Below are 14568 nucleotides of genomic sequence, written 5' to 3'. Positions count from 1 at the left end.
AACTGCTCTATGTTTTGGCTAAATTGTGCCAAATATGAAAATGAAAAAGCCAAGTGTGGACGTTCCTGCTTAGTATTTTCCTAAAAATCGTACATTACAAAATCGTCAACTCATAAAACAGTTATGAAACCATCAATATTCAAGCAGAAATTTATAAACCAAAATTAAAGAAAATTTATATAAATGTTCAGAATTTAATAATTAAAGATATAATAATACATGTAGGTATTTGATTTCTAAAGACAGTTTTGCTTATATTTGTACAATAAATTATTTTATCTGTTACTGTTGGGTCACCAATCGATGTGTAATTCAAAAACTAAATCAGTCTCACTGGTAAAGACAATTTTAATAAGCCCATTTTATAGACAAAAGTGTTTTTTGTCCTTATGGAAGATGAGCAAAACAATTTGACATCTGTGATATTATGGCTTCACAGGATGCCTACTAATTATACTTCCTTTCCAAGCTTTATTATGCCCACTTAATTATGTGCACTGCATAGAAAACACCTCTAGCTCTTCTGTTCTTTTTTAAATATCTTTTCACAAAACAATGAATATTTTGATTCATTATTTTAAAAGCAATTCTTTATTCAAGACATATATTTCTGTGGCTATAATGTAAATGTAAATGCTTCAAGAGAATTATTCCTATAAAGAAATGCTTTCTGTCCAATATGGAATATATATACTGTCACTCTGCCATTTGACAGATGCTTGCCATTGCACTGGGAGAAGATGGAGCAGTTTAGCGTGGTGCGGCTGACAACTCAGCATTTTTTTGCCTTTAAATCTCACCTTTCACTTCACATTGCCTTCTGCAATTCATCATCCAAAGCGGCGATGGTATTAAATGTAATCGCCTTAATTCACTTGGATTGTGTTTGAGCTAATAGTTGGATGGTTTTCAAGAGCTATACAGTGCCACAGGGTATGTGTGCACGCGTGTATACTGGTGGTCACACAGTGGTCTGGCTGCTGTTTCTCCTGAGCTCAGCACTGGCGTCGGGGTTGAAATGCATCAGCCATACATTTGGTGCGATCACCTACCGACCAATCCACAAAGGATATAACTTTCCCCTTCACGTCACATGCTCTGCTGTCTCCCTATGAGTCTCTGGTGGGAGTGCAGTTTAAGACTCCTTAATCTATTAGCTGTGTCTTTATCACTTTGTAATGAATAATTCTTAAGGTTTGGAAGCTTTTATGCCTCTGTAAAGTCTGATTTTTTAATGGCAAGGCTTATTTTGCCACTATAATTATTTTCATGAATGTCGGTAGGCTTGTTGCATTTTCTGGCTTTTTTCGATTTTTTTGGTTTTTTTTGTTTTTTTTATTTTTTTTTTGTTTTTGTATGGGTTTTTTTACATCTGTTTGAGTTATCTGTTTTTGTTTTTAGCACAAGCCATTAAGTACTTCATCACTGTCAAAGTATATTCCTGTTTGGCTGGCATTTGCGAAGAGATCGGGTTAGTGGCTAGTTTATAAAATTACAGATGATTTTCAGGAATATTTGGACACTCATGGCAGTCTTTAAAGATGGCAGAGTGTGGAGACCTCTGCCAGTGAAAGACTTTGTGCTTTCTGCAGTTCATTTGTGCACTACATTAGGACCAGACACTAGAAAATGTGCTTTGGGTCTAAAAGTGGTACTTAATATCTAAAAATAAATGTTTTTAGAAACTTGTGGACATATGGCATGTGTGAGTGATTGGTATTGTATAACTGCGTAACTGCGCAGTCCTTGTGGGACTGAAATGGGCACCTAGATACCACCGTGCATCAACAACCTTGATATTGTTTGCAAGTTTTCCATATTTTAAATCGCAAATGATCCTAAAAATAGCGTGGTTGGTATGTCCATTGGCATGCTTTCCAGTTGACATTGTATTGCATTACCTGACAGCAAGCTGTGAAGCTCAAGTGACTGATTTATTAAAATTTATATCGGTCAGCATGATGGCTAAATAGGTGTACATGACGAGAAACATTTTATTCTTTAAAATAAACTACAGTACCATCTATTTTTAAGTTAGTAGTACTAAATTTATACTACTTGTAAATAATCCAATCGTGGCTAGTATCTTTTACAGTTTCTCTAGTAATTAGTACTTATGACTCGCATTTATTAAAATAGTCACATAGTCACTATTTTAAAAGTGACAACAACATTTTCAGTGGTTCTGGTAACAAATCACACATTTGTGCCATTGAATATCATCAGTGATAAATAATGGTTCAGATATCAACTATTCATTTCCGGCTAGACTGTATTTGAAATATTGCTGGCACTGATTTATATTTCTATTACTTATACTATATGCTTTATTGTAGTGCCTGTTTCTGGAACTAGTCACATTTCTTATCTCAGTAGTTATATACTTAGTATTTACAATTTGTAAATAGCTAAATTATAGTTCAGTTAAAAAGTTGGTTGCACTTTATTTTAATGTGTTCTTGTTACAATGTAATTGCACATTAAGTACTGAGTAATATTAATAACCAGCATGTAGGATTAATTCTAGTAGTAAAAACATGTAATGTGTAACAGTGAGGGATTGTGTGGCAATAGGTCACTATTAGATTACTCGTTATCAAAAACAAGCAGATACGAGTATGTTTTAAGAAATAAAGGTTACAACGGCTTGCCAAGTAAACAGGTTAATTGCCGTGAAAATGTCTCTCCGTGACAGCCTGTATAGTCTCCATAGGGGAGGGGGTTATATGCAGGAGTGGTCAGAGGCAGTGCGCTGGATCAGACGGGAACACCGGGACAGACACTGCGGAGAACTCGGCCAACCAAGTTCCTGGACCTTATGCAACGTTTACAATTGTGGACTTTTCCTATTTCGCACTTTTATTTATTTTTTCGCTTTGGCATATAGAAATAGTAACAATTTGCGCATTTGTAGGTGAATACTGCTCTTACTTTGGTATGGAGGTATTGCAGACGCAAGATGAGTTCTGATACAGTTCATGCCGTGAACTTCTTGAGTAATGCTTCCTCCGAACTGTCCGACGCCTCCAATTCGAGCTCCGCGGGCAACGGGACCGAACCGAGCTCGTTCAGCCTCAGCCGTGCGATTCCACTGGGCATGGTTCTGGGCGCTTTTATTGTGTTTGCTATCGTGGGCAACATTCTCGTTATTCTCTCCGTAGTGTGCAACAGGCACCTGCGCATCCCAACTAACTACTTCATCATCAATTTAGCCATTGCAGACCTGTTGCTGAGCACAACTGTCCTGCCGGTGTCCGCCACGCGTGAAATTCTCAACTACTGGGTGTTCGGGAGGATTTTCTGTGACATCTGGGCTGCGGTGGATGTGCTGTGCTGCACCGCGTCCATCATGAGTCTGTGCGTGATCTCCATTGACCGCTACATCGGGGTGCGTTACCCGCTGCAGTACCCGAGCATTGTGACCGAGAAAAGGGCGCTCTTGGCCATGCTGGGTGTTTGGATTCTTGCCTTTGTCATTTCCATAGGACCTCTGCTCGGGTGGAAAGAGCCTCCTTCGGAGGATGAGACTGTGTGCCTCATCACGGAGGAGCCGTTTTACGCGCTCTTCTCCTCGCTGGGCTCCTTCTATATCCCTTTAGCGGTGATTCTGGCCATGTATTGCCGCGTGTATATAGTTGCCAAAAGAACCACGAAAAACCTCGAGGCTGGAGTGATGAAGGAGCGCATGGACTCCAATGAGCTGACGCTTCGGATTCATTATAAAGGCTCTCAGACGCAGGATGACTGCAGCAAAGGCCACATGAGGAGCTCGCTGACAGTCAAATTGCTCAAGTTTTCTAGAGAAAAGAAAGCTGCTAAAACGCTTGGTGTTGTTGTGGGCATGTTTATCCTGTGCTGGTTACCATTTTTCCTCGCACTACCCATCGGTACGTATGATGGTTTATTCATTAAAATGATTAATTATAGGCTAACCCACAAACTTTTAGGTAGGTATTATATGTCCATCCTCCCGGGTTCCACTGGTCACCAAATCAAAATGTTTCTTCATTTTATTTTACATTCAACATTTTTACAGTTAAATGTTTAACTTGTTTGAGCTATTTTGTAAACTTTGTTCATTTCTATAGATTCGTGATGCAAAATAGATTTATAGACTACTCTCAGCCTGTGAGTTTCTGTGGTGCTAAATGTAAATGTACCAAAACGAAATTTAGTATAATTTAAATGTAAACATAACAGACACTGATTTAAAACCTTTTTTTTTAAGTAGGACAGATCAGATTCGAAGTGAAATAGTGTTTTAAATCTTATAGCAAATATGTTTGCTGCACTTTATATGCAAAAAAAAAGTTAAAAGTAAAAAGTGACAAAAATTATAATTTTGGCAAATTAGGTCTATGACCCTATTGTAAAAACTGTGTTTTTAAAACACGTTTTTAATGGTTCAGCGTGGTCTACCAGCCTAATCAAGATTCCCACTAGCTAATCAGTCTGATCCAACATCTAGATATCAGATTTGTAGTTCATAAATTATAGGAAACATATAAACATAGCTATAAGCATTCTAAGCTTATCATCTGTCCCATTTAAAAGAACATTTAAAGCCTAGTTCATTCATCCTAGTTATATTTCTGACCACTCCTGCAAAGTGTTATTATTTTGACATAAAGGAGTCTCAGGGTAAACAGTCTGAGACAGTCTGTGCAGGATGCCCCATTATTTTTTTAATTTTTGGTAAGAATTTTTGTTAAAGTTTGTGAAGTTGGAGAGTATATCATGTGAAATTAAGTTTATAATTTGATTTTTATAAATATTTGTAGCGGCGTGTGTCTTCTGTAGAATTCATCTCCAATTACAGCAGTTCCTGAGGTGGATGATTAACAGTGGAATGCATGCAAATGATTCTATCAGCTGTTGAAGCATGTCATATACAATATATCACACGTTTCAAGAGGGAACCAGACAAACCTGTACAAGCTGAATATATTTTGGAGCATATTTAGGGCTGTCTTAAACTTTCATGTGACACTTTGCTGGTATTGCTCCATGTATTACATGAGACCATCTTAAAATATCATGCTATATTTTATCATAAAAATCATACAATGTCATGGTGCATTATATTTGAAATATATTTTATTTTAGTTTAGTAGTTACTACATGCAAGGCTGTTACAGTTGAATGAACAGTCACATATAGTGATATTATTTAAAATAATAATAGCAGTAATTTTACAGATTGAATATCAAGATAGTGCCATATCTGACACTTTAGAATGTGATCCTCTTGCCAGAAAAAACTACATGTCTCCAGCTCAAATGCTCCGTTGGTAAATTCATTTTCTGTTTGTGGTACCCAGCTCAGTTCTCTTGTTGTTCTTCAAAAACATCTTAAACTGTTAAAGTTCTATACGTTTACTCACAAAATGAACAGTTTCAATTTCTGTCATGGACGAGAGCCAGTGGAACAGATGCAGAAGGTTAATTGCAAAGACATAATTTATGACGTATGAAGTCTTCCCTCATGAATTTATTCATTTTTTGTTTTGAGTTGCGTATGTAATTTTGTCATGTTGTGTTGTCGTTTGGTTATTTTTTGTATTGTTTTGGTGACCAGACGTCACGTTTTCCCCAGGACAGTCCCGTATTTCAGCTCTATGTGTCCCAACTTATTTTGAAGAAATCATGTTTTGTCCCATATTTCAAAATTTCTTTGTGACTGGGTGATCAGAGCGAGTAGTAGTAGTGTTCTGTCAAGCAAGAACAGCCTAATCAAAAGTAAATTATGCCTGTGTCCCAATGTGCCTACTTATACTATGCCCTTAATGTACAGTACTCTTTTGGTGAAGAAAAAGTACACACTTTTGAGTGTAGAACAGCAGTCAAGCTTTGGGACATATGTCATACAGTTGCGTCTTTAATGGAATCATTCATCAAAGTGCAATGGATTGTGGGTAATATTAGCCATTAGAGTGTGCACGGATCCACACTTCTACAATCGACCTGAAATATTAGACCATCCGGGGACTTTTGGCATACTCTTTTCAACGTACTATGCTTTGGGACATACTTATTCTAATCTCACATACTGTTTAGGATGGATAGTATGAACATTGGGACACAGGGTAAGCTTGTCATAGAACAAAATTACCATCCAATCACAATTCGTTATGGATTAACTTGCAGTAAGTGAAGGTGGGATAGATAGGCGGAATCAGGCAGAATGACACACAACAGAAATGCTCTCTCGGCCGCACGTCTGCTCGATCCCAGTTCTGCGATCAGTTCTCCTTGCGCCTTAATTGTCAAATACACACATGTCTGTCAAAATGTCCATCGTGTGAAGTGTCTCACGTAAATACAGTCGGTTATGGCTTAAGTAAGTGAATGTAAACAGGTGGTTAAAAACTGGATATGTGTCTGTATATTACATTCATTCGGTCTTAAAGGGACAGCAGCCTTATTAAAGACCTGTCCGTCTCAGTAATGTTAATCAAACAACAAAAGATGTTAAATAAATGTATACATGCGAAATAAACCTATATGTAGTAGTAGTAGTAGTCGTAGTACTTTATTGTTCAGCCTAAGCTGAAAATTGATCTTTGGTCTCGCCATACAATCACAAAACAATTAACAATACACAACATCCAATAAATACATCTGTTAATGAAATTTTTCCTTCCTGATTGTTGGTTTTTGATATTATTTTCTTACATATTATTCAAAAGACTTATTGCATTTGGTACGAAGGTTTGTTTATATATTGCTTTCGTTGCTTTTGGTGTTCTATAATGACGACGTGATGGTAATAATTCAAAAACATGATTCAAGGGGTGTGTTGTGTAATCAAAGCTTTTCTCTGAAGAGCAATTTGGTATAACTGAGCGACTGACTTTTGCTTTAATCCTATAATTTTCCCAGCTACTCTTATAATTCTGTCTAATTTAACTTTATTCGTAGAAATAACTCGTCCGAACCACACAGTTATATTATACCCTAAAACACTCTCAATTAAACCTGTATAAACTCTTTGCAACACAGCTTTGTTCACACAAAATTCTTTCAGTTTCCTTAGCAAGAATAGCCTTTGATTTGCTTTCTTACAAATAAGAGCCACTTTATCAGAGAAGTTCAATTTACAGTCAATCATGATTCCTAAATACTTAAAAGTCTTCACAATTTCAACAGTCTGATCACATAACATTATTTCTGTTAGAGGATCTGAATGATTTAAAATCAACTCTTTTGTTTTACTTACATTTATCAATAAAGAACTTTCTTTACACTATTTTTCTAGTTTCAAAACCTGCTCCTCGTACTCAAAATGTACACAGTCTTTCCATAAAAGTGCCACAAGTGCCATATCATCTGCATATTTATATAGTTTGTAATTCTCATGCTGCTCTCTTATACCACTTGTATAAACAGAAAATAAAAGAGGTGACAGGACGCATCCTTGGGGTGCCCCCGTGTTTAAAGATATAATATCTGATTTGAACCCCCGAGCACAAACTCGCTGTGGTTGATTTGTTAAAAAATTCTTTATCCAATGAACTATTCCCCCATTCACACCTAGAACCAGGAGACGTTCCAAGAGTAAATGCATCTGCATGGTATTAAAGGCAGAGCTGTAATCAATAAAAAGAACACGCACATAAGCCTTTGCTTGTTGTAAATGGCTAGCAATTGTATCGACCAAAGTGAGTGTTGCGTCCTCTGTTCCTCTCTGTGATTTATATGCAAATTGCAGTACATCTAATTGTTCTGATATGTATGGTTTTAGATGATAACTAACTACTCTTTCCATGCATTTAGCTAGTATTGAGGTTAACGCCACAGGACGAAAGTCCTCTAGATCTTTTGCTCTCACTTTTTTCGAAAGGGGTCGTATAAATGATAACTTCCACGTACTTGGTATCGTCTGTAAGTCTAATAAAACCTGAAATAATTTTGTTAGGGGGTCAGTTAGTTCATTTACACATATCTTTAAAACTCTGCCCTTAAGGCCATCTGGACCCGGCGCTTTATAGGGCTTAATGCATTTAAGGGACCTTCTAATTTGGTCCCCTGTCAACCAAATGGGTGGCCCCACTGGAATCTTATCACTTATTTCTTCAATCTTATTCCATTTGTCGGCTGCATCATTATCTTCCATAAAACAAATTCAAACCATTAACCCATTTAAAAACATCCGTCCCTATAGTGATATCATTATTTACATTTCTTGAGTCACGCCCCATCATCTTATTCAAGCCTTGCCAAGCACTCCTTACATCTTGATTCGCTAACTGATCCTCTACCTTATGTTTGAAATCAATTTTTGCTTTCTGTATCATAGCTCTCAGTTCCTTCCTTTTAATTTTAAACCCCTCGTGATTATTTTCACGAAATGCCCAATTCTTTTCAATAAGGAGTTTCTTTAAATCTTTAGGGAGCCATGGCTTATTATTTGAGTAGATTTTAACCATTTTAGTGTAAACCTATATATATATATATATATATATATATATATATATATATATATATATATATATATATATATATATATATATATATATATATATATATATATATATATTAGATATAATGGAATAAAATTTGTCATATCGTGGTCATAAAGCTTGCTGAAGTCTCCTGGTGGAATGCATTGGAGATGCCAATGTATTCAGAGCTCTCTCATTCCCAGGCTCACTCCCTGTCTGAACCCAGAGGTTTCTGATGAGGTGTGGGAATATAGGAGAGGTACTTTTCCCATTACAGAAAAATCTGGTCAAAATTTAATTACCCTCCTATATTCACTTTATGACCTAGAAGCTTAGCTCCCAGTGACCTTCTAAAGAGTCGTATTAGCAGATGGGCCGATTTGTTTTTCCTGCAAATGAGTAAGGAATATTTTGATGGAAAATATATTCCATGTGTTTGACCTTGAGGAGTTAACTTCCCTTCTTTGAGTACCCTTTGTTTTCATATGCCATGTTATGAATATTGAAATGAATGGTGTATGAAAAGATTGTCATTTCTAGTTGCATTGCATCAAGATTTGGTTGTGATAATTAATGTCCACAGGCAAATGTTTGACTTCCTTAAACATTCTCATTTTTAATCACAATATCTATTATGTTTTATTTCCACAAATGCTTTTTTCAGTGTTGATTCAGCTCAAAAGGCTTGCAAAATTAATTTAATTTCTTTAGGTTGCAGAATAATTAATTTTCTCTTCTATATGGTAGACTGAATGCAAATTGAATACAGATAATTGAAAAATCTTTGTTTATTTTGTAATTAGGTTAATTTATAGTTTGTAGATTAAGTGATGTGTTTTTTCAGGGCATTTCGTACTACTTTTGGCTTTATTTAATCACAGATGGACTAAACAACTAAATAACAAAGCAGTAAGGTTTCTCTAAAGGTCAGCTGGACAACAGAACACAGACCATTTGCTGAAAAGAAACAAGGTTGCTGCAAGATTGTTTGTTGACTTCTTATAGCTGCATATTGTCTTAATTTATAGCTGCTCTGGCTGAGAGATGTCTGAGTGACATGTGATTTAGAGAAGGAAGAGATGAGAACATCTTAACGTAATGGAATAATTCACTTACTGGCAGAGATAGGAGCTGATCGCAGGCCTCACACCTGTGGCTCTTCTTGAAGTGTTGTAATGAACCTAAGTCTCATCCAGCTCTGTACTGATACATAACATAGTGAATTATACAAAATCATTCACTTCAGGCATCCATCCTGTCAGAGGAAGTATTTAAAGTAAATAACTTTAAAACGTTCTGATTAACAGAGTTATTTTTCTTGACTTATTTTGTCTTATTAGTAAGATCATAGCCAAAAAAGAAAAAAAAAGGGTATGGACTGCACATCAGGCATTTGCAGGCGAGTGAAAATGGTGAATTCCTCAGGGAAGAGTGAGTTAGTAAACTCATGAGTGAAGATGAGCTACAGTCAGAGTCTGGAAAATTATGATGGATCTGTGTGACCCTTTTTTATGTTTTGGAGACCGGGGGAGTAAAAACCTAAGAAAGATTTCCAGTTTGGAAATGGGACCTCTATTTTTTGGCTTGTTTCTTTAAATAGATTGGTTGTAGCTGGACTACAATTGTAAAAGCACTATAATTTTTCCTCATAAAACATAGATTTTGGAATTTAAAAACTTAAGATAACCATTTTAATAAAAGCTTACAGAGTGCACAGCAAAGGATGGGTTATTCAAATTATGCTCTTTATGACAGGATGAGAGTGTTCAAAAAATAGACTTACTTTTTAAGACAAAGACAGACTTAATGTTGAATTAGAGACTTAGAAATATGACAGATAAAACTTAATTTTATGAAACCTGTCAAGAACATATATGGATCTTATTCCACCCCAATAGCAAAACACAGAAATAAGGAAATTATATTTGCACAACTTTTATTGAGAACATTTTATTATTATATACATTTTATTTAATACCGTTTATATATTATATATAGGTTTATATCAGTTTTATATAGAGTGATTTTTGCCTTTGTGACACATTTTAATGACAAGCTATCATACTGTCCCACTTGCATTGTCCCAAAAAAAAAATTCTAATTAGTGTAAAGTATATATATATATATATATTTAATTTTTATTTTGTATTGTTACAGTGATGAGACTTATGAATTTTGATGTATTTTGTAGTGTTATTTATGTTCGAATAACGTTAATGAGAATTTGGGGAGAAATATGTTTATTGGCATTAAGATTATAAAAATTTACAAAAATTTTGATTCTTTAAAGGATTAGTTCACTTTCAAATGAAAATTTCACCCCCGTGTAATCCGAGATGTTTACGTCTTTCTTTCTTCAGCCGAAAAGAAATTAAGGTTTTTGATGAAAACATTCCAGGATTATTCTCCTTATAGTGGACTTCAATGGCTACCAGACCGTTGAAGGTAAAAATTACAGTTTCAGTGCAGCTTCAAAGGGCTCTACACGATACCAGACAAGGAATAAGGGTCTTATCTAGAGAAACAATCGGTCATTTTCTAAAAAAAATGCTTTATAAACAGAAATGCTCGTCTTGCTCTGGTCTGCGATGCGCGTCCATGACTTCACGTAATACATAATCACGTTGAAAAGGTCACACGTGTCGTAGGCGGAAGTATCAACTCAGTGTTTACAAGTCGAACGTGAAAAGACCAAGTCAAACACAGTTTACAAAAAGTGTCATGTGTGTCATTGAACATACAACAACTTTTGAACGGTCCTCCTTCTCCACATTTGTAAACACTGACAACAGGTGGTGCTTCCGCCTACATCAAGCATGAACTTTTCAACTAATTATACGTATTACGTGAAGTCATGGACGTGCATCGCAGAGCAGTGCAAGGCAAGCATTTCTGTTTATAAAGCATGTACATTTTTTAATTTTTTTAGAAAGTGGTTGATCGTTTCGGTAGATAAGACACTTATTCCTCGTCTGGTATCGTGTAGATGCCTTTAAAGCTGCACTGAAACTGTAATTTTGACCTTCAACCATCTGGTAGCCGTTGAAGTCCACTATAATGAGAATAATCATGGAATGTTTTCATCAAAAACCTTAATTTCTTTTCAGCTGATCTTGGATGACATGGGGGTGAGTAAATGATCAGGAAATGTTAATTTGAAAGTGAACTAATCTTTTAAGTTATTTCTGTAGAGTACATGTGAGTTGATAAAGTCTGCCATCTATTGGTAAAAGATGAAAACGCATTGTGCATGCAGATTTGTTTACAAATGTTCCCTTTTATTTCTCCTGATTTTTAGGGTCGTTTAACACCAGTTTACGTCCTCCTGAAACATTCTTCAAAGTGATCTTCTGGCTGGGTTACTTCAACAGCTGCCTGAACCCCATTATTTACCCCTGTTACAGCCGTGAGTTCAAGCAGGCCTTCATTCGGATCTTACGGTGCCAGTGTCAGCAGAGGAAACAACAGGGCTGGAGGGCGTACAACTACCGCGTCCAGACAGCCTCGGCCAACCAGGTCTACACAGACACTAGCTCCATTTGCATGAACAGCAGTCAGCAGACCCTGGCCCCAGTGCAACCCAGCCCAACGTTATTCAGCAGAGTTGTGGACTCTGGGTCGGTATTGGGTCTTGTTTGACATCAGGGCTTGTTCCAGTGTGGTTCCTCTTCCTCTCTATCTGGGAGCCCTTTTCCTGGTATGATGAGATCCAGTTCTAGGGCGATGAGTCCCTGCAAATCTAACAGGATGGCCTTGCTTTTCTCCAGTGGGCCCCAACATACCGATGGACAGAACGGGAAGCTAGAGGCAGAGCATGGGCAGATATCTAGACACACACCTGAGACTACAATCTAGCTTGGTGTCAATAGACTTTCATGCTCGTGATTTTTTCTGTCTTTCAGTTCTTTCTGGATGGATCTGATTCATTATTATAGGCGTGAAATACATTGGGCGTCTTGTCATGCATGTCAGCATTGTTTCATTTGAGAGTTGCAGTTGCTATGTAAGAGATAATGTACAGTCAGCCGGTAATGATCACAAAATAAAACCCGACCAGGTGATAAGGATGCAGAAACGAATAAGTAAATAAATAAATGGACATGAAATATTGATTTGAGTTTATATTATTTTATCTGCATATTGTCTTAAAGCTTCAGCTAAGAAAAAAAATAGTCCATTGCAATATATATAGTATATAGTAATATTAGTAACATTAAAGTTCTCTGAGTTCTCTGAGTCTAAGATGCATGATGGAGGCAGTTGCGTATTTGTAAAACGAGAGAGAACGAGTCTGGGACATGAAAATAGTGCCAGTTTCATGTTAAGAAGTTTGACTGCGTTGTCATGCATGACGGTGAATAAGTGCAACTGTTCCCACCGACCATTTTCTATCTGCCTTGGTTCTGGAAGTATTTTATTTCTATTTTCCCATAGAGATTTTTTTTAAATTATAATCACTAAACCAAACAAACCAGCGATTCAATTTAAAACAAAAATCTGTTTGAAAATTGTACAAGAAAAAACAGTCTCATGAAGTATTGGGAATGGCATAAATTAAAAACCATGGAGATTATTATTTAAAAATGTTGATTATGAATAAACAAACAATATGTTATGTTTATTACATTGCATATTGTTTGAGAGACTGAATTTACAGTGCTTCATGGGAGTGGGTGGGAGTTAAGAGTTATTTTGATATGATTTGTTTGTCGCAGTTTTTGATTGGTGGAAATTTCTTTGCAAAATCATGTGTAATGTAGTTTTTCCATCAGGAATTTTAATGTAAGACATGATTATTTAAAAAATAAGTTGAAATCATGTGGGCTGATGGCTTCTGCATAAGCGTATTCCATCGATTGACAACCTCATAGTTCACAGTAGGATTGTCTTTAAAGGTTTAAAAGTTAGAGTTAAAAATCGATTCCCCTATGGAGAAAATGAAATGGGATTTTTACATCTGGAACCCAACTGTTGCACTCTAATACTATATAGCAGTGTTTAATAGATTTAACTAGTTTACTTTTCTTAATTTAATGAATATAAAAAATAACTTTGCCAGATTTAACTTGTTAATTATTGCGGAAATGCATCATCACAGTCTGTGAAAAATCTCTGTGCATTAGAGAGACAGAAGGGTTGGAAATCTGAAAAACCAAAATCACTACTTTTTCACATTTTAACATCAGTATCAGTATTATTGTGTACATGTGTTTGTTTTGAAGATTTTTTATTTTTGTAGACTGTTTTTTTTTGTGGTTTTTATTTTTTTAGTTTGATTATTTTGGCTATTATGGTGGGTTTTGTACCTGGACTTGCTGCAAAGCTGTGAGCAGCACTGATAAAACTCAGTGTGACTTGCTCACTGGTCTGTTCACCTCATTTATTTATTTCCCTGTTTGATGTTCATGTTGTTATTCAGGTTGTGTCAGTTTTATAATAATGCTTATTGGACTGGTCAAGATTATCCAGTTATATTCATAGTTAGAGGTAAATCTGTGACGCCTTGTGATTTCCAGTTCAATAGGTGAGGGTGTTAAAGATGTCAGATGTCTAAACTGATTTTGGTTTTGGGTCATTACAGCACACTTTTTAACAAATGAATGGATGGCATGAAAAGCTAATGTTTGACTGAACAGTTCAAGGCACAAACCAACATATTGTGTGTGCTCTGAACCAGCAAATTGGATTCTTTCAAGGTGTAAATGTGATATATACAACAAGACTTTGTACTTAATAAGAAAATGTGGTCATTGGTTCTAAATTTTCTGTTCAATTACAGTGACTATAAAAGGAAAATATCTTTCACTTTCAATTTATTACAGTCTTAATTTGTTTGTTTTGTGCAACTGAAAAGTTTAAGGGAAACATCAGTGCTTTATCAACAAAAGAAGAATGTGTACATTTCTCCTGATATGCTTTTCTCCTTGTACATTTTATTTACTAAGTGGACCATATCAGATTTGTCTCCCTATATTTAGTGTTATATTGCGTGCTGTAGTAAATAAAGACTTATTTTCATTTCTCTCGAGACAAGTGTATAATGAAGAAATAAATAAAATTTGTGGAGGTTCCTGATGCAATGATTTTGTAAGTTATGCATTCTATTAAAGTGTCCACTTGACATA

At 35.8% G+C, this 14568-nt stretch overlaps 1 protein-coding gene across 1 annotated transcript; it reads left to right on the top strand.

Annotated features, from left to right (window-relative positions):
- The first annotated feature begins 2745 nt into the window (after positions 1-2745).
- Positions 2746-13667, top strand: adra1ba (adrenoceptor alpha 1Ba). Its single transcript, XM_019082829.2, is given in 2 exon segments — positions 2746-3887; positions 11742-13667. Coding segments are annotated over 2 exon segments (1485 nt in total). The 5' UTR covers positions 2746-2959; the 3' UTR covers positions 12299-13667.
- Positions 13668-14568: the final 901 nt, after the last annotated feature.

This window comes from Cyprinus carpio, chromosome A21, assembly GCF_018340385.1.
Source record: "Cyprinus carpio isolate SPL01 chromosome A21, ASM1834038v1, whole genome shotgun sequence".
In the NCBI taxonomy this organism is placed as follows: Eukaryota; Metazoa; Chordata; class Actinopteri; order Cypriniformes; family Cyprinidae; genus Cyprinus; species Cyprinus carpio.
The sequence above is the reverse complement of the archived record's forward strand: the minus strand, read 5'-3'. Positions and strand labels throughout refer to the sequence as shown.